At 34.4% G+C, this 26068-nt stretch overlaps 1 protein-coding gene across 2 annotated transcripts in view; it reads left to right on the plus strand.

Annotated features, from left to right (window-relative positions):
* Positions 1–26068, plus strand: part of LOC106459561 (CREB-regulated transcription coactivator 3-like) — a 57235-nt gene that overhangs the window by 27095 nt on the left and 4072 nt on the right. The window contains exons 8-12 of one of the 2 annotated variants that reach the window (XM_013919187.2): positions 984–1222; positions 1768–2030; positions 14125–14265; positions 15296–15550; positions 25243–25582. In XM_013919187.2, coding sequence (XP_013774641.2) covers positions 984–1222; positions 1768–2030; positions 14125–14265; positions 15296–15550; positions 25243–25582 — 1238 coding nt within the window. The remainder of the gene's footprint in view (positions 1–983; positions 1223–1767; positions 2031–14124; positions 14266–15295; positions 15551–25242; positions 25583–26068) is intronic. The other variant, XM_022386067.1, reaches the window with a different exon arrangement.

Raw genomic sequence — 26068 nt, forward strand, 5'->3', positions numbered from 1 at the left:
AAGAACGTCGAATCTGAATCACTTGAAAAAAACACGGGGGTGCTTAACTTTTTTCCAGGTGTATATTTAAATTTTTGAAAAATTAAACTATTAATTTTCACTACGAACCCAAGCAAGTCATAGCAGCCTGAAGACTTTATAAAGATGAAAGAACAGGTTGATGGTCACAAACAGATATTTAAGATTTAGAAAATGTTATGTGATGTTAAAGGACATTACAATGACAAATATTTCATCTCAAGAGTTTGAGATGAATTTCATCTCAAGCTCATGGCCAGGCAGTGAAGTAACCTGCACAAGCTACGAGTTGTGTAACAGGCACTAAGAGCAAGCCTCATAATGTAATAGTCTTGAACTGCAGCATGGTTTTCTGTGAACCAGTACACATTACAATAGTTACTGAACACCAGACTGTCACAAAAAATCCATACATCAAATGTAATTATGTGCGAGAAATGTGTATGGCATTTATAAATGAGTAATTTACATAAGATTTTGTACAAATGCAATGTCTTCTTACAGGCTGTGTATGTTCACTGAATCTTCTGAAGATGAGGACAGCCATGATTAGAATGGTGATAGTGGTTAACCTTGAGAAGATAGAAAACCACTAGAACAAAAGCCTCAGCAAATGAGTTCTGAGATCAAACCTTACAGATCCCTATATTTTATTCCATCTTTTCAAAATTTTCAAATCCCAGGTGTAACCTAGTTTGTACCAAAAAATTACACGGTTGGTCTTTTTGACTTGTTAAAACTATCAAAAAACCTTTTTCTAGTGCTTCTTGATACAGATGACAAAATTAATAAAGAAAATTGAAAGCCAAATGTATATTAAATAAATTTTTACTTTTTGATATATTTAGTATATTTTGTTTTGTAGCTGTATGTAAGTGTTGTGGCTTTATTGTGCCTTGGAATGAACATAAGAGCTAACTCCATTGTAATAAACTTGTTATTTTTGTCTGTTTGTTTTGATTTAGTATATATCCCTTGGTTGATGAAAGCAGCTTGATGCATATTGCTATGTCCAGTAACACTGGTTCTCTGCCAGATTTAACCAACCTACAGTTTCCTTCTCCCCTTGCCACACCAATTGACATTGAGGATCATACAGGAACACTAATCACCTCTCCCTACAACTCAAGAAGCTCACCACAAACTATGTCTGGGAACCTCTCCTCAACCTTGTCTCCAACTCAGCAACACACTCATGCTATTGGTATGTGTACGTTTACTAGATTGCATAACCAATAGCATGAGCGTAGATTGCATAATACACATAGTGTTTCTTTTATTGCCTGCTCAAATTATCCTTAATATGTGGAAAGTAACATTAAGTAATTACCATCTATTTCTTAGGTGCTCAAAGATCCCTGAAAAGATGGTACAGAAAATATCATGTACTTTTCAAGATTATGTAAAATAAATGGCTGTAATATAACTAGCAAGTTATGAATATAAACAGTATGTAATTTACTTATTACTTAGAAAAATTTAGCCAAGAATTTTCTGTTCTCGGTTAAGGCTTTTCTCATATGTGTATTTATTTTAACAGGAATGCATAAAAGTTGTGAAAGTTAATGTGTTTTCTGACTCCCTTGACTGTATGTATGTGTGCTGAAGGATTATATTAAGCTTTTCTGTTGTCATTGCAGATTCCCTATTTTTTAATCTTTAAAATTTATTAGGTTTTACTACAGTTAAGAGGTAAGTTTTATGTTTCTTGTGTATAAATTTACGTGTATGTATGTATTTCATCAATAGAAACTGGATTGAGTGAAGTGGGTCTAACCCCTCTAACTCCTGTTGTTGGACACAGCGGAGATCGAGGGGGAAGCCGTCATTCTAGTCCTGGTCCATCTCCTTCACCCTCATCACGACATCGTCATCATCATAATCAAAATATATTGGTGATTGGTGGTGGTAGTTCTAGAAGTCGAGGACATCAGCACGTTTCTCATACATTGAAACAACAAGTAGGTTATAATCGACCTACAAGACTTGACCAGGTTCAAATGACAGTGGAGGTAGGGTAACCACCAGGATCCTAGTAGTACCTGTAGTTGATAATAAATCTACATAATTAAATCTTTGAAGATGTTTTGATCTTCTTATAAAAGAAAAAGTAAAGAAGTTTGCATCTTTCTTATGTAAGAGTTTTAAAAAATAATGTGCTGTTTATGGTTTCGTAGTTGTTATATTTTAAAGATATTGGTTGCTGAATCTAATAAAATAGGTTTCATGCCGTCTTGTTAAAACTTGCATGATAGTATTGCCATGTGCCTCTAAATGCATGAAAATGAATGAATGTTTTTTTTTTCAGTGTCATGCTTTTATCTTTCTTGTCAATGCCATTTAGGAATGATAACATTGTTAGTGATCATGTAAAAAGAACAAAGAAAAGGTCTCCTTATATTGATTGTATACTGAGTTACTTGTATGTACATTCAACACATATGTAGTTGTTTACTTTATGAATATGTGTTGTGTTATCTAAAGATATAGTTTTGTTTTATTAATTAGAAATTGTTGAATATGGGTTTTGTAATTAAAAAAAGTTTGATAAGGTTAAACTATTTTCACAAGCATCTTGTTATTTGCTGGTACAAGGATGGTCATTTTCTTTGACAGTAGTAAATGTTTTGTATATTTCTTACACTTTTGAGCCAATATTAAACTTAAGATAGCAAAAAAGTATGGAAAAAAATAAAGCACTTACATACATGTAATTAAAGACTATATGTCCTAAAATTATAAAGCACCATATTTATAAATTAATGAAGATTTATATAAGCAGTATTCATAAACTCTTGAGCTAATTTATTTATGTAAATAACCAATGCACCAACAGTTTTCTTTGCAGATTGCTCTATGTTGTACAATTCTGGAGAGTGAAGCAATTACTGCTTAATTTTATCAATTTCACGTAATACAAATTTTTATTGTTGAAAATCTAGAGTTTTAGGGTCCCCTTAACTATTGGTTCTCATCACATCATCCACACTTGACTGGTATATAAACAGTTTCCCAGATGTTAAGATACTGTGTAATGCACAGAGGTAGCAGAAACTCTATCTAATTGCTAAATATTGTTATTTAAGTTTCAAGTTAAGAAAAAGCTGAACTTTGATGTTTAATATCAACTGCAGTACACGTATGAATCAAGCTTTAAACTGTTCTTTACTGTCCAAAGACACTAATGGAGATAGAAGAAATGCTTAAGATGTTCTGTAAATGTAAAAACATATCCTTTAAAAATGGGTCTTGTATAATTAATGATTTAATGACTAGACGTTTGCAGTCTATATTAATATAAGTTTAATAATAAGGAGTATTAAGAAGTTGCATTTGAATAATAATAACATGCTTAAGCTATATCAAAGGCCACATACATTTAAGGAAAGAATATTCCCCTACAAATCATTACGTGAAAGTTTCCACTTGAATTCATGATTCTGTCATTATTATTTTTGAAGCATGATTGGTCAGTCAAGCTTTTTAAAACTACTCACACATGAGTAATTTGTATTTTTTCTAAAACACATAGTGCAACCAGTTAATATTAGTGTATAATATAAATACAATGCTTTAGCCTTAAGATCAGTATTTTGGCATCTTTGCTGTTTTTGTATTTTTAATATAATGCTTCTTGTGTAGCAAACAATTTTTACATTGTAAAGTAGTGTAGTTGTTTTCAGCAACATGTAGCCCTCTTGCATATTTATAAACAATTTATATTTTCTTGAAAGTGATGCACCAGTTTAAATATGTAACAAACCAAGTTTAACTGCAGGTATGTTGTTCCTCATGATAGTATTTTCCTTTAGTTTTGTTGCCATTATGAAATTTTAATATACATTGTTACACATCTAATAGCTTGTTTTTTTTATAATTTGATCATTTTAGGGAGAGATAGGGTGAATACTGGAGATCGGTAATTGAATGCGAATAATTCATATTTTTATGAATATGAATATGAAAACAAATACAGGAAAAATGCTAAGTATTCGAATATGAATACATACTAATGTATTCATGAATACTTTGTCAAGTAATGTGCAATAATGATAAAATAGCAGATGATAAGATTTCAATACTTTATTTTGTGAAACAAATGTTTTGGAAACTGAAACAAAATCTGAACAAATAATAACATTTCAATACTTTCATTTTTCAAAATGCAATAACAAATTTTAGAACAAAAAACATTATATTATAACTGTCCATTGTTCTTTATGAACATCAGTTTCTCAAATATCATGTCAGTGAGGTGGCAGTGATCAGGTCTGAGGGTTTTGCCTATGATGCTAAACAAACATTCAGTAGGGGCAGAGGATGCTAGAACACTCAGATAGTGTTTGGCTAGTAGAGATGAGGTAGAAAAGAGTTTTTCATGGATCTTCCAATAATTTAGAGGGTTGCTTTCTTCAGAAATGCATGGACCATTGAGGTATTTTTGTATTTTCTGAAGATGACGTGGCTAATTTCTTGGAGGCAGCAAAGAAACCAAAAAGCTTATTTCTTTTGCAAGAAGGGGGGATTTACAATCTTCTTTTAGTTCCATGGCTGTAGGATTATTTGTTGAGGAAATTTTCTTGACATTTTGCTGCAGGAGCATTCAATTGGATTTGTAGACTATAGGTCTAGTGAAACACCAATCAAATTTAAATTTGGGACCCAATGCTGCAGCCAAGTAGAAGATATTTCGTTGCTCATACTGAGTCATCTGGGTATGAACAGATTTGTTCAGTGCAGAGACAAGATTGAAATTATATCTAGACTGCATGTTGTCAACCTCATTCATCAGCCCATAAACACATAGGAATACATAACTGGAGGCAACAATTTCTGACCCTGGATAAAATCTGTTGCTTCTTCAAAAGGTGTCAGTATTGTCACCAAATCTGCAACCACAGTTCGATCATGAAAAGTAAGTTTCGATGTACTAGTATCTAGATTATTCAACTTCTCCTGGGGAATTGTTAATAAAGACTTCATCCTCTTAATTTCCGAGTTCCATCATATTGGTGTTACTGACTAAACTCTGGCCTCTCCCTCAAGTACATTAGTTACTTGCACTGATTTTCAAATGTAGTACACAATGGCTAATACTTTGGAAATTACTTTCATCAGTAGTCCATCTTTTTTCATGCAATCCCTGACCACAATCTGTAGCATGTGGGAAAAGCAGGGTTTATGTTCAAGAATAAATTCAGATAAATTGTCTGCTAATTTAGATTCAACCAAAAGTTCATATTCTGAGTCACTATCTTTAGATGAGCTATCACCATATCTCATACTAGGTTTTTGAGTCACTATCTGTAGATGAGCTATCACCATCTTTCATACTAGGTTTCTGAGTCACTATCTTTAGATGAGCTATCACCATATCTCATACTAGATTTCTGAGTCACTATCTGTAGATGAGCTATCACCATCTCTCATACTAGGTTTCTGAGTCACTATCTGTAGATGAGCTATCACCATCTCTCATACTAGGTTTCTGAGTCACTATCTGCAGATGAGTTATCACCATCTCTCACACTAGGTAGTACTCTTGATTCAAATACAGGCAAGCAGAAATCTATGATCATGTTGGATGTGTTATCAGATGTCACACGTGATACCTTGTTGTTGATATTAGAGATTTATTATTTCATCATATTGAGCACCAATGTTATTTAGGTGTGTGATGCCCCTTGAAATGCCGACATGCCAGCATGACTGTTTACATTTTCCAATCAAGTATAAAATGACCAGTGACTCCAAGAAAGCTGCACATTTGTCTGCTACAACAGATATCCACAATGACATTGATGTTGGATACAGTAGAGAGATGATTGTTTGTTGGACTTCATCAGACTTGCTCTCAATGAACATTGTGGACAGATGCTTGTGACTGGGAAGAATATACCGAAAATCCATGACTGTCATTAGATCTTGAAAATCTTTTGACTTCACCACTAAGAAGGGTTGCAGTTTAACAGCAATAAAATTGATGAGTTTGTTAATGATGTGCTTCTGATGAGGGTGTCAATAGAGTTATATTTAGTGTATTCTGAACCATACACTGCTATTGTAGGCTGCTGCACCTGGATGGCAGTACCAGAGCCAGATGTAGACTTCTGTAGCTATGCCTCATGATTATGCTAGAAATAAAAAAACATATCTCAGTTATATATAATATAGAATATATTTTATAATAAAATGATAAAAAAACATATAATAGTAAATAAAAATGATGAATATAGTTCAAAACACGAGACATTTAGTTTAGTTATAGAATATAGTTTATAATAATAAAAAAGATCATAATAAATAAATATAACAGTTATATAATATAGATTATAGTTTATAATAAAAAAAATCAAAACTTATAATACAAAATAAAATAATAAGAAATATAGTTTAGCATGCATTAGAAATTTAGTTTATCTGTATAATTTACATGGAATATAGTTCATATTAAGAAAAATAATAAAAAGGCTTACCTTCAGATGCATCAGTAGGTTAGAAGCAGTTTTTTTAAAGTAGGAATAGTCTGCTCATAATACTTACACTCTGCCTTGATGTGACCAGATCTAGCAGTAAGAAATATGAAGTGTTCACGTACCACTAAGGGCAGTTTTGTAGCCATATCAAATTCTCTAAAGTTACTTGACTGGATTAATAACTATTTAATACAATAATTTTAAGGTGGTTGGAGAGTATTGACCTGACTTAACTCTCTCTCGTCATGGTCTTCCTTTATTGTGCATGTCAAAATGTTTTCTAGTAAGTTACATTGAAAATTTAATTAAACTACTTTTTGTTCATGTTATACCATTAGTATAGCATAAAATCATAGCTAATAATTCATATTTTAATAGTATATAAGTTTTAAGTTCTTAATTTTATAAGGTAATATTTAAAAAAATCCAGAAGCATCCCTTCTTTTTTTTAATTTATTTACCATTCCCTCCAAGAAGTATGAAATGTAACTTTAAGTACTCATTATAATATTGTCAATGCTGAGGGAAGTATAATTTTCATAGCCTTCAATTTTTGTTTGATTACATAGCCATTAAATAGAAAATCAGACCCCCTTTTGCCACACCCACTTGTCACATTCTCTCTTACCGGATTTCTCAATAGATCTCTCTGACATTCAATACTATATTATTTATAACCAATAGAGAGCCAAGGTTTTCATCTATCAAATGACATATTATACTACATTGTTTTATGTTAATTTCTCTTTCCATACAAAATTTGTTCCCATGGGAATGAAGTTTGTACTGAAAGAGAAATTAACGTGCTGTGAATGTAATAATGACAGTCTAAAAATTTGAGTACAAATGTTGACATTTACAATATAAAGTATTCACTAAATCATTCAGTAAATACGAATACTGTCACTGAATTTGAATTCCAATATGAATACTTTAATTTTCCCTACAAAAAATATTTGATTACAAGTACGAATACTCCCAAAGCTGTATTCGAGTGCATTTGAATACAATACCACATATGAATACCCAATATCTGATTTCAGGCATTATTTCAGGACTGCTGTGTATACAGGTTAGGATATTAATCCAAAGTACATGACTGATTTTAATAGCATTTACTTGATTTTCTGTGATTATGTACATACCTCTGAGTGGAAAGATTGTTTGAAAATCCAACTCTGCCTGTGTTTGTATTTGTTTTTGTGCATGTATATACACATGTGTATGCTTGCGTAGACCTTTGAACTTTGTACATTTCTGTTCTATTATGGTTTTAGAACATGTTTAGATTTGCTGGTATTTAATACTGCTATGTATTCTTTGTGTTGTTTTAGCAATATTATTTTGCTATAATCGTGAAAGTATATTTCTGGGTTTGGTATAGAAGTAGAATGGTAGAAAGATGCATACATAGAGTTGTTTTTAGGAGCAGAGAAGAGAAGAGGTTTGTGATTAGAATGATACTATGTTATCATTCTTAAACTGTGATATACATTTGTTAAATTCAAATACATGTGACTATGAAAAGGTACAAACTTCATCCAGTAATTTCCTATGTGATTAGTTGATAAGTAAGAACATATTTAAACAATTTTTAGATAGGTTGTTAGATTGCACTTATTAGTACCTTAAACCCACAGCTTTTTTTATGAATGAAATCAATTAAAGAATTCATAACAAAATTATTTATGTCTTAAGAATTATAAACTTTTTTGTTTAATTCCAATTTTAACTTCTCATAAATATGTTTTATGTTTTTGTCAAGTAGAATTAATTTCCTCTAGTATAAATTCTCATATTTTCTGTATTACAGTCATTTATGTTAATTCATAAAGTATCTTCTGCAAGGTTCTGAAATTTTTCTGAAATATCTGTTGTTATGACAGCAATTTTTTTTAAAAAAAGGCCTTGTATTTGAAGTGAAAAGTAATATATAATATTCAATTTAATATTTTCATTTCTAAGAATCTCCTGGTGGGTCAGTGGTAAGATTATAGACTTACAACATTCAAATCTAGGGTTTGATCCCTCATGGTGGACAGAATTCAGATAGTGCATTGTATGGCTTTGCATTAGAAGAGAATTATTAAAATATATTTCCTAGTGGCTCTACAACAAGCTTGATCCCTGTAGTGGGAACAGTATAGACCTCACTGTACAGCCTTACACTTAAAAAACTTGTATTAAACATTTTTTTAAATATTAATTAGCTTTTGTTTTATGTAGCGGGTTTGGTGGATTTAAACAAGACTAGGATTTTTGAGTGCTGTGTGTGTATGAGGCAGTTAAACCACAAGTTAGAAGAAAATATTTATCTTAAAAATGATTTATTTTAATTTTTTTTATAATAAACAAATTAAAGCTTTGATTCATACAGTTCCTAATTTGTCAGTATGTTATCATAAATACTCTTTTATAGTTACCTTTAAGAAGGAAATATGTAGGAACAAAAGTTGTTTTTTTATTTTTTATAAGTAATGAAGGAACTTGACTGGTATGAAAGTAACATGTATTTGAGTTGTATAGAACTCACACTCTGATCCTCTCTGCTGCTATTATGTGAATTACGTGTTAATGAAAAACAACTTAAGCTGGAATGTAATAGATATCAAAGCATGCTGACCTAACACCAGTCAGCAGCACCTGCTAGTCAAATAGCACAGCTATCCTGGGCTTTCTTTACTTCCACTGCTCTAGTCTCTATTCTTATTTCTACTAATCCAGAGATTGTGTTGTAAGAAAGTGTTCAAAAGTTTTGTAGAATTATATAGAATACGTTTATTTTGTTCTGTATTTAACACTTGAAAAATTTGAAGTAATGGTTTGTATGTTTTTATAAATGATGTTTACCTATTATTCATTATAACCATATTTTTTTACTAAAAGCTGTGGTTGTATTTATATCTTAAAGTAACATTGTGTATTATATAGCTGTAGAGTCAATATTTAATTTTGTAGTAGAACAAAAGTATTAAAACATAGTTTCCTGCCACCAGCAAGTGGATTAGGTAAGTTAACAAGTTAGTTACAAACATAATAAATTTAGATGCATAAGTTTGGTTTATTAGCATTTCAAATTTCTTCTATCTTTTCAGATGCTCACATGTAATTTGAAAACTACTACAGCTTTTAGGCTACTTTTATAATGAGATAAATTCTTTAGTGTGTGATTTACTGATGAATCTAATCCTATATTAGTCTACTATGCATGGATATTGAACATTTAATTTCCATCTTAACTTTCATGTTTACTTGAATTCATGTATGAATAGCTCCCATAATATTATTTTGCAGTTGAGCTTAGCTAGGCAAGAATAATTTTATGTGTATTTGTACTTATTTTCTTAAGTAACACAAAAGGTTTTTAGACCACTCATATCATGTTAAATGACAAATTATAGAGAATTAAAAAGTAGAAAAGCCAGAGCAGACCAAAACCTGTCCATACAGTCCATGATTATCAAAATCAATAGTGCACTGAATCCTCCAAGATTAAAGTTAAACATGGACATATCATTCTAAATGGGGAGCAGTGAAAAGCATTTTTGTACTTGGTATTTGAAATAGTCTCAGTACCAATAACTATAATGATTGGAAAGAAATATTTCTTGAAGAAGCAATTCTGGGCCAAAGGTGAGAAAAGTGTTAGAAGATTAATGAAAAAGCTTAACAGCAGTAAAGACAGACTTTTTATTAAGCACTGTAAAGGTGACAACTGGATTTCAAAACAAATAAGTAAAAATGCAGTGTAAATTATAGAACACAAGATTGTTGGGATTTGTCTAAATAATGGCATATGGTATTTTTGTCACAGAAAAGCAAATTGCAGCCACCAACGAGATAGACTCCTGGCTTGTGTTGGCATCTGTCACATCTTCACTCACCTTAAACAACATGCTACTTAATGCTAACCCAGAGGCTAGTTCCAATCCAAATCTATGTGGCATTAACATTTTATCTTGCACAGGGTAAAGAGAAACAAAAGTTTCTGAACACCCTGAGTTGTCTTTCAGGCCCCATAAATTTCTTTTCGTAGATTGAAAAATATTAAACCTAAATTCCTATCACGCATTTGATATGATGAAGGAGATAGCAAGACATGAAAGCAGTTTGCATTTCATGTCAAATATACCACAAACTACTACTTATAAATGAATAAATGCAACATAAAAGCAGCTTAAACTAATGTGGAAAGATGACAGAAAATCATTCCTATGGAAAAATTCCAAGTGATGTATAAACTCTTCATCAAATGGGACGTAGCAGTTGATCTCAAACTTATTAATGTAAGTAAGTTGTATAACCATTTGTATAAAGGTTAAACTGATGTAAACCAGATGCTGAAGCCAAAATAAAAAGCACTTGGATATAATTAGTTACTAATGCAACAAAGTGAGTTTGACCTTTGAAAAATATCGGGTTGACAGGTATGCTGTTAAGTTTGAACTTGAAAGGAAAGAGCTGTCCAATAAGTAATAAATTATTTACTGAAGACACTAATTATTTATTTAAAAAACAAGAGAGAATCTTTAGTACTCACAGCTGTAATTATATCCCAAATTAGTCAAGAGATGGAACTAAGAGCTAAAAGTTTGTACTTGAGAAAAAAAACAACTCATAGAAATTCTATGACCCTCTATGCCATGGCTAAAAAAACAAAGAACTTTTTAGGCTAGCACAAATATTGATATTGGATTTAATATGTTTGAGAGCAAATAAAATCTTAGAAGTTGAACAGTCAGAATGTTGAGAATATCATATATCCTCTGTGTCCAAGGATGAGAATTAAGATTTTAGAAGGATTACAAAGCATTCGCTTTTTTTTTTCAGAGAAGTGAAAAGGAGAAGAAATGAATAAAACCTTTCACTCTTCATACCTGTGCATTAAACAAGCAAAAATAAGATACAAAAGAACAAGTATTTAAAATCAAACTCACTACATTAATGGAATATACAGGGAAAGGTAAAGTGGACCCAAAGAAACAGTAAAAGAAAGGCATTTGAGAAACTCATATTGAAAGCATTAGAATAATCAGGATCTTTGGAACTTTTCTCAGAAACGTACAGTGCCTTGCAAACGTATTCACTGCCTATCAACAATGTCACACCTTGATGAAATACAAATAATGTAAACAGTTTTTCTTAATTAACTTGTTTTTATTCAAACCTCTAATGATCAAACTTAACATTGCTATGTGTGAAGGAGGTGGAATGTCAGCAAAACCTCCAAAAAAAATATATACATGAAACTTGCTGATTGCATAATTATTCAGTCCCCTAAGTAAGTATTTGGTGGAAGCATCTTTGGCAGTAATTACTGCTGTGAGTCTCTTTGGATAGGTCTCTACCAGCTTTGCACAATGGGATGGTGTAATTTTTGTCTATTCTTCAAGGCAAATTGCTCCAATTCTGACTGGACAGCAATCTTCAAATCTCACAATAAATTTTCTATTGGATTCTTTGAAATCAATTTAGTGTGACTTTGGTCTTGTGCTTTAGGTCATTGTCCTGCTGAAATGTGAAATTTCAACCCAGTTTTAGATTCTTGGCTGACTTAAGCACCATCCATTTTCCCCTCAATGTTAACAAGCTTCCCAGTCCTTGCTGATGAGAAGCATTCCCATAATATGAAGCTGCCACCACCATGCTTGACAGTTGAGATGGTTGTGACTGGGTGATGTGCTATGTTGGGCTAAATTTTTATCTCGTCTGACCACAAAACCTTCTGCCACATATCTGCCTTATTATTTACATGCTTTGTCGCAGGAGATTTGTAGGAGATTTAAGATGATTCTTTTTTCACTAATGGCTTCTTTCTTGTCACTCACCCATACAGGCCAACTTTTATGTAGCAACTGGGATATTGTCAATGTATGAACACTGACTCCCATCTCAGACATGGAACTTTGCAAATCTTTCAAAGTCACTGTTGGCTTCACAGCGGTATCCCTAACCAGTTTCCTGCTTGCCTGGCTGCTTAGTTTGGAAGGGCAGCCTGGTTTGGGTAGTGACTGAGTGGTATGAAGTACCTTCCACTTCTTAATGATGGACTTTACCGTACTCAAAGGGATAATCAGCGACTTTGAAATCTTCTTGTAACCTTCTCATGAACTGTGCTTCTCTACAACTTTATCCCTGACTTATTTGGAAAACTCCTTGGTCATGATGGTTGGTTTGTCGTATCACTATGTAAGTTGTGGCTTGCACAGATGCATTTACCTTGAAGTCTAGTTAAACAACTTTAATTACACACAGACAGAGACCATTACACTAATTTTGTGACTATCAAACTAATCTTTTGCACCTGAACTGATTTAGGGTTGCTGTAAAGAAAGGGGTTGAATACTTATGCAATTGAGAATATTCTAATTTTTTTTGAGGATGAAACTTACTTACTTACATAATATCAGCATCTTTTTTTAGCTTTCTCAGTTTGGAGTAGATAGTGTAGATTCTAAATATAAAGTCCTATTTGAAAGTTTCATTATTGCAAGATTAGGCAGCAACAAAATGTGGAAACTTTGTAGGGGGTGAATACTTTTTCAAGGCACTGAAGCAGAGGTGGCAAACCTTTTTTAGCAGTTGTGCCAATTTTAGGTTCTAAAATGTTTTGAATAAGATGCTACTGGCATATAAAAGGACTAAAAATCAAAATTCCTGGTAGTGTGTGAAGTGCAGTGAGTTGGTCATCTCTCTACTGAAAGTACAACAATAAAGTTGAAAAATAAAAAGGTTCTAAACAAGAAAACAAGAAACACAAAAGAATCCACTAAGAAGAAACATTAGTACTGTTGAAGATGAATATTGGTTAAATTAGGATTGTATTTGTATCGTTTTAAAGATCTGTTTTCAGATGGACAAGGTTCTTGTGAACAAGGAGCTAGATATGGTATCACTAAACAGCAAATAGAGGTGAAGAAAGTTATTAGTATTACAGTTTCAGTATCTTACAAATTTAATATGTAGTGTGTGTCTATTTATAAACATATATGCATATGAAACTGATACCTTGCAGTTATAACTCCTTCATATTATAGTAGCTGTGCAGTTTGTGCGCAATTGAAAAATAATTGAGAAACACCAAAAATATAATTATTCGAACATTAAGGAATTTATGGATTTGGGATAAACGTGAATGAACAAGATAATGATGGGACTATTCATATAAAGAAACGTAGGAAGGAAAATGTTGTGGTTGCTACTCACTGTACAGGTTCATTATGATTACTTATAGCAGTTAAGCAGATCTATTTATGTTGATGAATGTGCTGCTGTATAAATGAATAGTGCTCATTGTCTATATTTACTGCAACTAATCTCTTTTTGAAAGGATTTGTCAAAGCTTCTACTCCATGTAACATTTTAGATCATTGCTTTTAAAAATATAATGTTTGTGGCTCATTAGTTAAATACCTCCCATGCCGAGATGGCAAATAGGTTTTGATGCTGAACTCCGGCTCATTTGGCATTAGCGATATTCCTAACTTTAAATGTGTGTGTGTGTGTTGCTATTTGCTGTTTCTTTTCTACATATGTTTATGCTTTAGAATTACAAATGTTGTATCAAAGGTGAAATAATGTGTACATTAGTAAACTTTAGTAAATATTCCATAATAGTTTATTTCTCTAGGGCCTGGCAAAAGAAACTAAAGGTCTCTCTTTAAATAATTACTCCTCACAACAATCTGAACTTGGTGTTTACCTTGAACAACAGGCATACTCAGCTTCTTCTCATAATATTTATGGAAACAAACCAGAAGCCTTGTCCCAGGTGTGTTTGTATTTTCAGTATATATTTTTTGTACATTTATTGTTGAAATAAACCTGTTTATTGATTGTAAAAGTGTAATTGTTGTGTATTGTACTCCCATGAAAATATTGTTGGTAACCTGTTAAAATTTTGTGAGAATGTTTTTATATTTCATGTTTATTTTTTGTTGTTTTAGGCATATTTTGTTCAGGAAATGTCTTTTTGTATGAAAATTAATTTAATCACGTTTTGTTAATCAACCTAAATTTATGTAGGAAGATGAGTTTAAATTTAAGCAAAATGTTTTCAGTATTTTGTAATGAAGTAAATTTTTATTCTAATACCTGTTTTATATTGAACAAGCAAGAGTACCTGTCCCCAGTGATGGGAAAAGTTTAAGTTAATCTATCAATTTAAATTATTCCATGGACTTTAAAATGGTTAATTGTGTTGTACTCTTGGTTTCACTCACAGTCAAAGCTCTGAGCTTCCTATACTGTCCACCATGAAAAGTAATTGTTGAGCATTTCCGTCACGCTTAGAGCTGCTTAACAATAACATACAGTAAATCTCCATTTTCATTTTTTAAGTTATGTCAAATTTTAAAAAGTGAATGATAGTTTGAATAATTCCTAACAATTTAGTGTAGAATATCCTGCTTGTAAAATAACATCTAGCATCAACTTTATTCATGCCTGTTCTCCTATCATCTCAAAAGCGAATGTTGAGCTTTGCCTGCTTGTGCAGCTTTTCAAATGGGAGACAGACAAACACTCGGACAGACACCATGGTTCACAATATATGCAAGATTTTTATATAATTACATTTAGCTTATATGCTTGAGTATAGGATTTACTGATTTAGCTCATGTTCACTCCTCTGGCTCATTAGTACAAATGTCTTTACCAAATGCTTGTTATTATTAATAACTGCTGGTAGATACATAAACTTTTCACTACATTTTAGGTGTTACATAATAATAATTATTATTTTCTATAATTTGTTTTGCATGTAGATAGAGTAAGTGTGATATATCTCTATCATCTTGTAGATTTCTATGGGCTTGTATCACAACAGCGGGCCATCTGACCATTCGTGTAGTGCTCCAACATCTCCTGTGGCACACAGTATTTCTCCTGTTGATTCTCCTGGTTTAGGGTTTAGCCTCCCCTTGAATAAAAGTCCCTTCACTGACACAAACTACTACTTTCAACAACACCACCAACAAGCCAAATCTCTTCAGCAGCAACTAGAACAGATTAAAATGTTAAACGAAGCAACTGAACAGACTGATCAGTTGTCAGTGGTAAGTTTGTCTTAAAGCTTTTTGATTATATTTGTTTAATGCAACTCCTGAAAGCCTTGTAAATGAAATAATAAAAGGTTGGAAGATTAAATCATTTCTATTTTTCATAATTCTATATTGATAATATTTTGATAAATACAAATTCCAAACAAAGGACTCCATTGGTTATGACAATGACTTAAATAATTAAATTTCATTGAAATGACTTGAAGTTTGAATTATTGGAAATTATAAAACATATTGTTATGCAACATGTACAGTATTGGAAATAATTATGGAATGCATGTTACACATACAGAAGTGAAATAATGAGTAATTGTAACAAAATATGAAATAAAAGTGAGTAAATTGTACAATGCACTAGCATTTTGTATCTTCTTTATACTGAACATGTTTTAATGCTACCACAAGTTTTTCAATGATGATTGGTAAGTAATGCTTTAAGTGCCCTGTATAACTCCACATATTTAAGCTATTAGACCTCATTGTTAATAATATTCATTGGTACTTTGTGCAGGACAAACCATCATCCTCCCATCTGCTTCCCAGTGTTATTTCACCACATAATATTAATATGTATGCTTGGGTTCATTGTTTTGTTTGAGGGAATGAAAAGAATCTACTTGTACTGTCAGGAGTCAATTTATGTAGATCTGCATTACCATTGGTTGAGATGCAGCCCATGATTGTGTAGGTCCCTTGGCATGGTTCATTGTAAGTGTTGTACATTGGCAGTAATACCATATTCTTCACTGCCATTGAACTATTTTGAACTGCTGCCTATCGATTTGAATTTAGGTTTATCTTTACAGAGCATCTTCCTCCATTTTTTCTCATTGTTTGAAGTCTGCTGCATGTTTCAACCCTTTAGTTTGGTTATCTCTTGTAAGTAGTTGTTTGTGAGTAGTTACACATTAACTGAGATCACTTTGTGGTAATGTATATTTGACCATTTGGAGGTAACATTCCCTTTACTTACAGCTAGGTCTTTGGCAAAGATTTCTGTTGAATTTTCTTCTATTATGTAAAGAGATACTCATTTGTTTTGAAGAATGTTTTAACAAGAAGGGTTTTGCTTCTTCAGTTTTCTTGGGGTACTGAATATATATGCACACACACACACTTCCATAATAAATCATTTGGACATCTGACCTCCCTGTTTTGGGTATATTTGATGCAACACTGGTTTACAAAATTTTATTTTGCAATTAAATATATCTTTTTGTTTATGAGAGTTTATATTAATTTATAATATTTAACATAAAAGAGTGAAAGCTATCTAAATAAAAAATATTTAATCAGTTCAATACTCTGTTAATTTGTTTGAAATTCCATCAAATCAATATGATCCACAACAAATGTATAACTATTTCTATGTAAACATAGTCTAGGGACTGGAACACAGTTTTCTTGATCATCAGACAACTTTTTCTCTTAGTAGGATAATGATTCATGCCAATAAAGAAGATATGTCCAAACTAGGTTTTGAAGAGACAATGCAATTATTTAAAATGGAAAATATTAAGGTCCATCTGAAAGACCTAATTTAGAGGGTTAGACTATAATATTCCCATTGTCATTAATTTTAACACATTTTTTATTTAATACTTGAGAAATATTGTACCTGAAACTTGTGGAATTCCAGTTGAGAGCATGCCTTGTGGGATATCTGTAATTTATCAGACCAAGGTTGGTACTATAATGAATTGGTGCATTTATTACTGTATCCATATTTATTAACTGAATACATGAACCTTTGTCAAGGCATAGAAAGAGAGAGGTGTTTTAAGATTTGTTATTATTTCTTCTGTAAATGTTAACAAGCATATTTATTAATTGTTTAATATAAATAAAAAAGTTAATTTTAACATCATACTACAGAGAAAACTATTAAACATCTGTTCACCATTATTGAATGTTTTATTTAAACAATCAGACTTATAACATCCATTAGTTTTCTTCACCCCTCACTAGCACTGCAGTATGTCTGCGGACTTCCAATCCTAGAAACCAGGTTTCAATACGTGTGATGGGCAGAGCAGAGATAACCCATTGTGTAGCTTTGTGCTTAGCTACAAACACATGAACGAACTAGTTTTCTTCCGTAAGCTACTTCTCTGTTGTGATATTTTATTGTTATTTATTTAGCAGCAACCATCTTCCCATACATATTACATAGTAAATTAGACATGGGATGTTGTGAACTTAATCATGCTCATCTAATGTAATTAATACCCATGTATCTTTACTTCTGTGTTGATTAGTTTTGTGAAGAATACACGAAGGTACTTTTATTTTGTTTACAATCTTATGGTTAATTCTGATACGGTACTTACCTCCATTCACTAGATTAGCTATTCTATTCCCTTGTTGGAATTACTATATTCCAACATGTATCTCATGTAAATCATCATTTGTCATCTCTTAACCATTAGTAGCACAATATGCTCATGTTACTCCCTCTACACTCCTCTACCGAACCTTCACTTCTCGTTTGGCTGCAATGGACTTTTGTGAACCTTCCAAAGTTCATGTTACCACCTCAAGTGTGGGCGACCCGAAGGGGGATCTTTCTGCTTTTATACCTTAGGAAATGGGTCAACCTTGGTCCCCTGACATCACCCAGGCTCCTCTTGAGATGGCTAATCTTGTTCAGAATGATGAGGACTTTGATCATCTTTTCCTGTCTCCTGAGTTTACTGCTCTTTCCCAATTACAGTCTGAAAAATAACCTAGGTCTAATTCAGTTTTTATGGATTTTGTGTCTGATGTGTGTGATGTTTTGTCACTTTCCCCTATCTCTTATTCCCTTCATCTTTCCATGTCACATGAACAAGCTTCCCAACCATTTTTGGTTTTTCCTCCCTCCCCTAATATTCGAGTACATATGGATCAATTTCTCTCACAATTAAATGAGGGAATCAGCATGCTCCTCCCCTTTCCGAGGACTTCTGATCAGTTTGCTCTTTCTTACCATTGTGAGGACTATCTGTTTTTAGTTCAGCAGTTTTTAGGTTCATTATTACCAATATGAAATCTAATGTTAGCCTTATCCATGGCCAATATTCTTACCTAGGTCTTATCCTAACCATCATCTTATGATATGTTTCTTCCATACATATATTAGAGGTTCTCCACAGAAATACTGAGGGGTTTTCTGCAGAAACCCTAACACTTCTCCACTTTAGCCTGCATTTCTTCTTCGGCTCTGTAGTTACATATGTGGTTTCTTTGTTGTTGGGACCTTATAGGGTGGAATGTAGTTTCGGCTTGGGTCAATTTACCCACAACCTATCTCAGTGATTTACGTCTTTCACCTTTTCTGAAATGTTACGTCTTTGATACTGTCCCAGAAACTATCGAACCTTGGGTGACATTGGTCTGCCAGCAATCATTCCTTATGACTTTTGTTGCCTGTTTGTCTCAGTCAGAGCCTGATTTGACACCTATTTCCATTTCCAATCCTTCATCCTTCCAACTCTTACCCGTTCCTTCTCATTGGGGTACTTCTTCTTTTTGCCAATTTCTTCAATGATGCAACCCCTATTGCCAACAGTACCGGTGACTACCCTGTAGGTTCGAGTCCCATGGGAGCTCGGCTATTATAGTATCTTCCTTGCTAATATCCCTTTGTCAACAATCAATGGGTAATACAGGTTCTATCAGAAGGATTCATTATCCATTTCTTTCTCCACCTCCCATTTCTACTTGCTCCATTTCCTTCCCTTCTCCTCGAGATCCTGTGATCTGTCAGAGGTTGTTTCAAGAGCTGCTTTTGCAGTGGGTGATTGAACTGGTACACCTTCCTTTTGGGAATATTTATTCCCAACTTTTCATTCTCCACAGAAAACTGCGGATTGGCAGCTGGTCATCAATTAATCTTGCCTCAACCACTTCATTGTACTCCCTAAGTTCACCATGGAGTTTTTTCTCACCCTGAGATTGGCATTTTCCACAAGGTTGTTGATGATGAAGATGGATGTCTCCAATGCTTACATTGGTCTCAACTTTACCATCAGTTTGTCCATTGCGGAGTGGCTTACTAATTTCAGGCACTCCCCTCAGACTTGCCTCGGTTCCCTATGTGTTTGTTGCATAATCCAAACTTTTGCACATCATCTCCATGATCTGGGAATGCAATTTCATTATACATGAATGACAAGCTCCTTCCGAACAGGAATCGGCCACTCATACTCACCAACTCCTTTCTGTGGTGGTTTGGATGGGCTGGTTGATGAAATTGGAGAGTCATTCTTTTGACTCACTCAATATCCAATCCATTTGTATGTCTTTTTTGAAACAAATATCAGTCATGCTCTGCCTTCTCCTTCACATCTTCGTTCAATGGAACTTTTGGTTCATCATTCCCTCTCAGTTCAGTTGCTTACTGCTCACAAGGTTCTATCGCTTTTGGGGATGTGGTCCTCCATGACTGAACTAAGCTCTCTCAGTCATCCCCATATGAGCTCCCTTCAGGGGGCACTTCACGAATGATGGAACCTTGGTCAGGATCTTCTTTCCACCTCCATTTCCCTTCCAACTTCTCTGCAAGATGATCTGCATTGGTGCTGAAACAAAGCACATATGTTGGCGGGCATGCTGCTTCCTCCCCGCATCCTGATATACATCTTTTCATGGGCGCATCCCTTTAGGGATGGGGGACATAGGTCAATCACCAGAAAGCCTTAGGCAGTACTTCTAGCAGTACAATATGAGTTACATATCTTCCTTCTTATTGCCCATCATTGTCTGGTGATGGCTCATTTGAACAATTCTCTGGTGGTGGCCCATTACAACCACCAAGGGGGCACCCGGTCCAGAAATCCATGTTTCTGGATCTATTATACTGGGCCCACTCACATCATATTTGCATTATTGCATGTAATGTGCCGGGTGCTTTCAGTCTCGTCTCAGATCATCTTTCACACCCTGACCAAATATGTTCAATGAAGTGGCCATTAGATCCAATTGTTTTCAGGGATCTTTGCCATTGGTAGGATTTTCCCCAATTGGATGTATTTACCATGGGCCACAATACCAAGCTGTCCTTCTTTTGGTCACCTGTACTGCATCCACAGGCTTTGGTGGTCGATGCATTCAGCCAGGATTGATCACACAAATATCTTTATGTGTACCCTCCAATCTGTCTACTTCATCGGGTGATATCTCTTGTCCAATCCACTCCTTGTCAGGCACTCCTGATTGCTCTCTATTGGCCAGCTCAACCTTGGTTTCCAAGGCTACAATGTCTGCTTCTATCACCATCTGTCCCTCTTCCACTTTCTCCCTCCCTTCATTGTCAACCTTGATCTCACATTCTACATCCCAGTCTCCATGTCCTGTGTCTTCACGCCTGGCTTTTGTCCAGTCCTTGGTGAGATGATCCGGTTTCATATGTCAAGTTGCCTCCTTGTTAACTTGTTCCATATGGCCATCTTCCATGGAAGTATACCAATGCAAGTGGAAAGTATTCTGCTGTTGGTCTGCTAACAGGGGGTTTCCTGCTGACAAGCCTTCTGTAGCTCATGTGATGGAATTTCTCACCTGGATCTTTGGTCTCCTTGCTTTATGGATATCGGGTGGCCATATCCCATACCTTACATTTTTCCCAATACCATAAGGGTTTTCTCTTCCCTGTTCTTACCATGCTCATGCATTCCTTCTGGTTAAGTCAACCTTCTAGACTTCCAACTGTTCCAGATTACTTTACCACCATTTAAACCACTTTCCTCAAGTTCCTTGTTTCATCTCTCTTTAAAACATATTTCCTCCTTCTCCTAGCCTGTAAATGTCGAAGGTCAGAATTGTTTGCCATTGACATTTTAAGTATCTTTTATCACCCTACTTATCTTCTCCTTTATCCCAATCATTTCTTTTTCCCTAAGACTTTGGCAGCTCTAGATGGTTGTTCATCATTTTTCTCTTATTTCCCTTCCTTCTATATATATCCCATCTTTCCCCTAGACTAGATTGATAGACTTCTGTGTCTGGTTAGGGCCCTTTGTTGTTATGTGGCATGTACTGCTCTCTTTTGAGGTATGCACAACCGACTTTATATCTCATGGCAATCCTCCTACCTCCGTGATCTTTCATCTTCTACCCTTACTAATTGGGTCTGCCTTGTCATTCATTTGGCCTGCTCTTCCCTACCTACTTCCAAGTTTCCTCCCATCAAATCCGACATCTCTCACTATCTTCATCGTGTCACACTTTCCTATTTGTCAGGGTTGCATCTATCACCTGTAGTTATTCTCCAGATTGCAGTGCGACTTTAACTGGTAAGTTTTATTCATACTTTCTTTCTTCCAGGGGCCTTTATCTCTTTTTATCACATGGATCCCGCTCTGTTGCGAGTGGTGCCTGACCAAATATTCTTTAACTCTAAATTCATACTGTACAGCCATGTTGACTCTCACTTTATTTTCCATTGCTTTGCACAATCATCATCGAGATGGGGTGTTCCACAAGACTTCTTGATGGTGAATAACCTCACGATATTCTGTTTCATAAAAATGTTCATACTATCCATGGACTACATGGGTAAAGTAGAAAGGGATTGCTGCCCATCCCTGCCATGCCTCAAGTTAACAACTCAGTATATTCTGCTTTTCAAAATAAGGTTTTGTGGTCACCCATTGCACTGTCGCTAATGGCGATATTCATCTGCAGTATGGGAGTCCTTACCACTTTCCAGTTCCAAGCTGCCAGTGTGGTTGACCATGGAGGCACCCTCCTGAATGAGTTCCACAAAAAAAAAGGCTTGAACCATTCAGTTGAGAGTAGGGCATTGGTGTTCTGCTGATATAAATAAGACGTAGCCTCCAGAGGAATTGAGCCGTTACCATACCGGATGACGTGTTCTCCTGATATCATTTATGCAACCACTAGAGTCGAGCTGTCACCTTCCTGGATGATATGATCTCTTGATACCATTTCTACAGCCATGGGAGTTGAGCCGTCACCTTACTGGATGACTGGCCTCCTGATACCATTTATTCACTCACGGGAGTTAAGCTGTCAAAATTGCAGTTCACCCCTTCAATTTAGGGAGTCTTCATCCAACCCTCACATTGATGTTGGTACCCTGTTGAGAGGTTCTGGATTAGAGAGAAACAATTAACATAATTCCTCATATCAGTTGATTCCTTGCGATTGCCATTTTTTTTATATCAGATGTCAATTCCCGGATCAATAGATCAGTGATGATCCTCATGTCATACCTAGAAATCAGTGTGGCTCATAATCCCCGATTCTTGGGTTTAAGGTGAAGATGATATGATCCTCATCCTACCCTTGTGTGGATGTCATTACTCCGCGAGGAGGTTTTAGATGTAGTTGACCTACCAAGTACAGTCCATCACACCCCTAGCCACTCTACATTTATCCATTTCTGCCCTTTTTTATTACACATTCCACACATAGGCGACAAGTATACCTGGCCCAGAAGTGGTGTGGTTCCCCTCTTGTGTCCTTCGGATGCTTTTGAGGGTACTTCTTTCATTCCTTTGCACCATTCCCTCTTCCTTCTCAATGTGGGATTCTAGCTAATCTTGTGAGAGAGGTAAGTACTGTATTGGAAGTTATAATTTTCCTATACTGAAAATGTACTTCTGATAGGTACTTACCTCTTCCCACCCTTCCTCCCAACTTCTCATGTGCTCACACCTTCTACGATACTTTGAAGTGAAGGTTCGGTAAAGGAGTGTAGAGGGAATCATATGCATCACATGAGCACATCATGCTAAGGGGTGTTGCAAAATAAATCACACTTTTTTTTCTCTGAGAGCATAACAAAGTAAAATAAGATTTTAATTCAATCAAAAAAGTAATTCCAAGTATCAATATTGCTTGATTGGGCCACCATTGTTCTCACGCACAAGTTTTATAAAATTTGCAAAAGATTTCAGCAATGCAACAAACATGTCTGTTTTTGTGGCTGTCTCTTTGAGCACATTAGTGAGAACACGAATCAAGATTTCATGTTTGTGTCTCTCGCATTCAGTCAAAGTTTCCAACATTTCTTCTGTGCATTGTTGAATGAAAGCTTCGATATTTTCAGCGGGATTTAAATCTGGAGAGTTCCCAATCCACATTCCACCACTTTTTCACAGTCCACTCTTTCAAATTCAACAATTTTGAAACTTTTGAGGCATTAATCAGATTTTTCAAATCTGGCACTGCAATGTGTCGATTGGAAGACTTGAATTCTCGGAGCATGTCTGCGACTACTTTCTGAGCTATCCCAAAGGCAGCACATGCAACAAGAACCTGAGTTCTAGTGAGCACCATGATTCAAAAGTTTTGCAAAAAATTAAATTTGAAGAGTCAAACACCCATGAGTATGTTGAAATGACGTTTTCTCACGAGTGATGATATTCGCGGTCCTACCAAGTTCGTCATTACTTCGGGGAAAAAAGTGTGTTTTATTTTGCAACACTCCTTACGTGTGAGACATGTTGGAATATAGTAGTTCCAACAGGCGGTGGGCTTGTGGCATGTATAAAGAAAAATTTCGCGTTCAGAGGGCAGCACTGAACGAGAATAGCTAATCTTGTGAGAGGAGGTAAGTACCTATTGGAAATACATTTTCAGTATAGGAAAATTATAACTTTCATCTTATAAGAATGATCTGCATGTGTTTTGCAGTGGTGTATCTATACATGCAACAATTGACAACATGTTTAACACCTGCAGTGTCTACTATGGGTAGATACATGGCTGGAAAATGTATGTTAAATTGTAAAAGATTTAAATCTTTTCATTTTTCTGCTTAATGAAATCCCTTTAAGATAGTGAACAGTGTTGTAAAGACATGATTAGTACAATGTAAAACCATCTAAACAATATTGTTGTTCAAGACTGCTGACTATTGCTTAAGTTCATAGACTAGTCGTTACTAATAAGTTAAGCATATCTTGACTTCATGTGCTCAGGGTCATTCACAAAGACCTTGCCCTCACCAGAAATCATAAATGAAGCGTGCACATTCTATTCCTCAGAGACATTGATGAGAAAAACTGTAGAGAACTGTATGAAAAATACTTTGTGCTCGGGAGATGGAACAAGAAATGGGGTCTTAATGTACTTGATCAACTTGTACAAGAAATGAGTTATTTTATAACATAAAATAGAGAATGTAAATAAAGTTTCTTGTCTGGCATTATGGTTGTCACAGATTTCTCTTATGATCAAAAATGTAAAGCTCACAAAGTGTATAGTCAAGCAAAGATGAGCTGTCATCCTTTATTATATCACCAAAAACAAGTATGGCTACATCAAGACAAAGTGTTAAAGTTAGATGTGTAAGTCTGCAGCAGCATTCCTATGAAATTGGTGTTCATGCTTTTCCTTTCACTGACGTGCTACACGACTACACACCCATGGATTTTTGTGCATCTTGTTTGTTTAAAAACATGGTATATGGAAACAATCTAATATCCTTCTATAGAGGAGGAAAGCTTGTCATAATGTGTTGTTGAAGGATTAACCTCACAGCCTCTACAAACAAACTTGCTGTCAGATTGATCTAACTTCAATAAAGTGTACTTGTATGTCTATCATCTTATGCATATTATGTTAAACTTTCTGATGAAAGGTGTGTAGGCTAGGAAGAAATATAACATGTTTGGCTATTAGCATCCTATACATTGTTTCACTTCTTATATACATTAATACATTGATTTTTCTTTTAGTTCAGTGACAACAACTCACCAGGTATTGGGAACATTCCTATGTCACACACTAGTTCTGGCTCTGGTTATGCAGCCGTTGATGTAAGATCAAGTGGTAAGAGTGAAACACTTGTAGAAGGAACTAAGTTCCTTTACCCTGATGTGTTAGCCCAAGATATGATGAGTAATCAAGACACACTAGAGATGGCCATCCAGTTGTACGGCATGGATTCATCAGGATCAGATACTCATCTACAGTCTCCTTCTTTTTTGTCTACTTCTAATGTGTTGTCTTCAAGTCATCCACCCACACCTAAAACTCCACAAACACCAACAAGTATTCCTGATATTGTTCTAACAGGTATATTTAAGTGTGAACATTATTATTATTGGTTTATTTTTTGGAGAATTGATTTGTTTTTTTAACAATTATTATCTGTAAATATTCTCATTGACCTCCTTTTTCTACAGAGTGTGCCTAGTAAACCTACTGTCTACATGTAAAAATCTTGTAAAAGAACTACTCAATTTATCAGAAGTGTAAATGAATATCTATTATTTTATTTTTGTTTTTCTAACTATAACATACATTTTTTTAAACATCACAAGTGATTCAAACTCATTTAAATTTCTACCATAATAAAGTGAAGTATGTTATAGTAGTACAGAAAACGTAGTGTACTACAAATTTAAGTCAAATACTTCATGCCAATAAAACTCAGTTATTGCTTACTGTTATGTTATAACTAGAATTCTTTTGAATGTTTCTTTGAATTTTACACTAACTTGTATTTTACATCATTAGAACAAATATGAAGTACAGACTGCTAATGCAGTTTTTACAAAA

The sequence above is a fragment of the Limulus polyphemus genome, unplaced genomic scaffold (genome assembly GCF_000517525.1).
Source record: "Limulus polyphemus unplaced genomic scaffold, Limulus_polyphemus-2.1.2 Scaffold628, whole genome shotgun sequence".
NCBI classification, from domain to species: domain Eukaryota; kingdom Metazoa; phylum Arthropoda; class Merostomata; order Xiphosura; family Limulidae; genus Limulus; species Limulus polyphemus.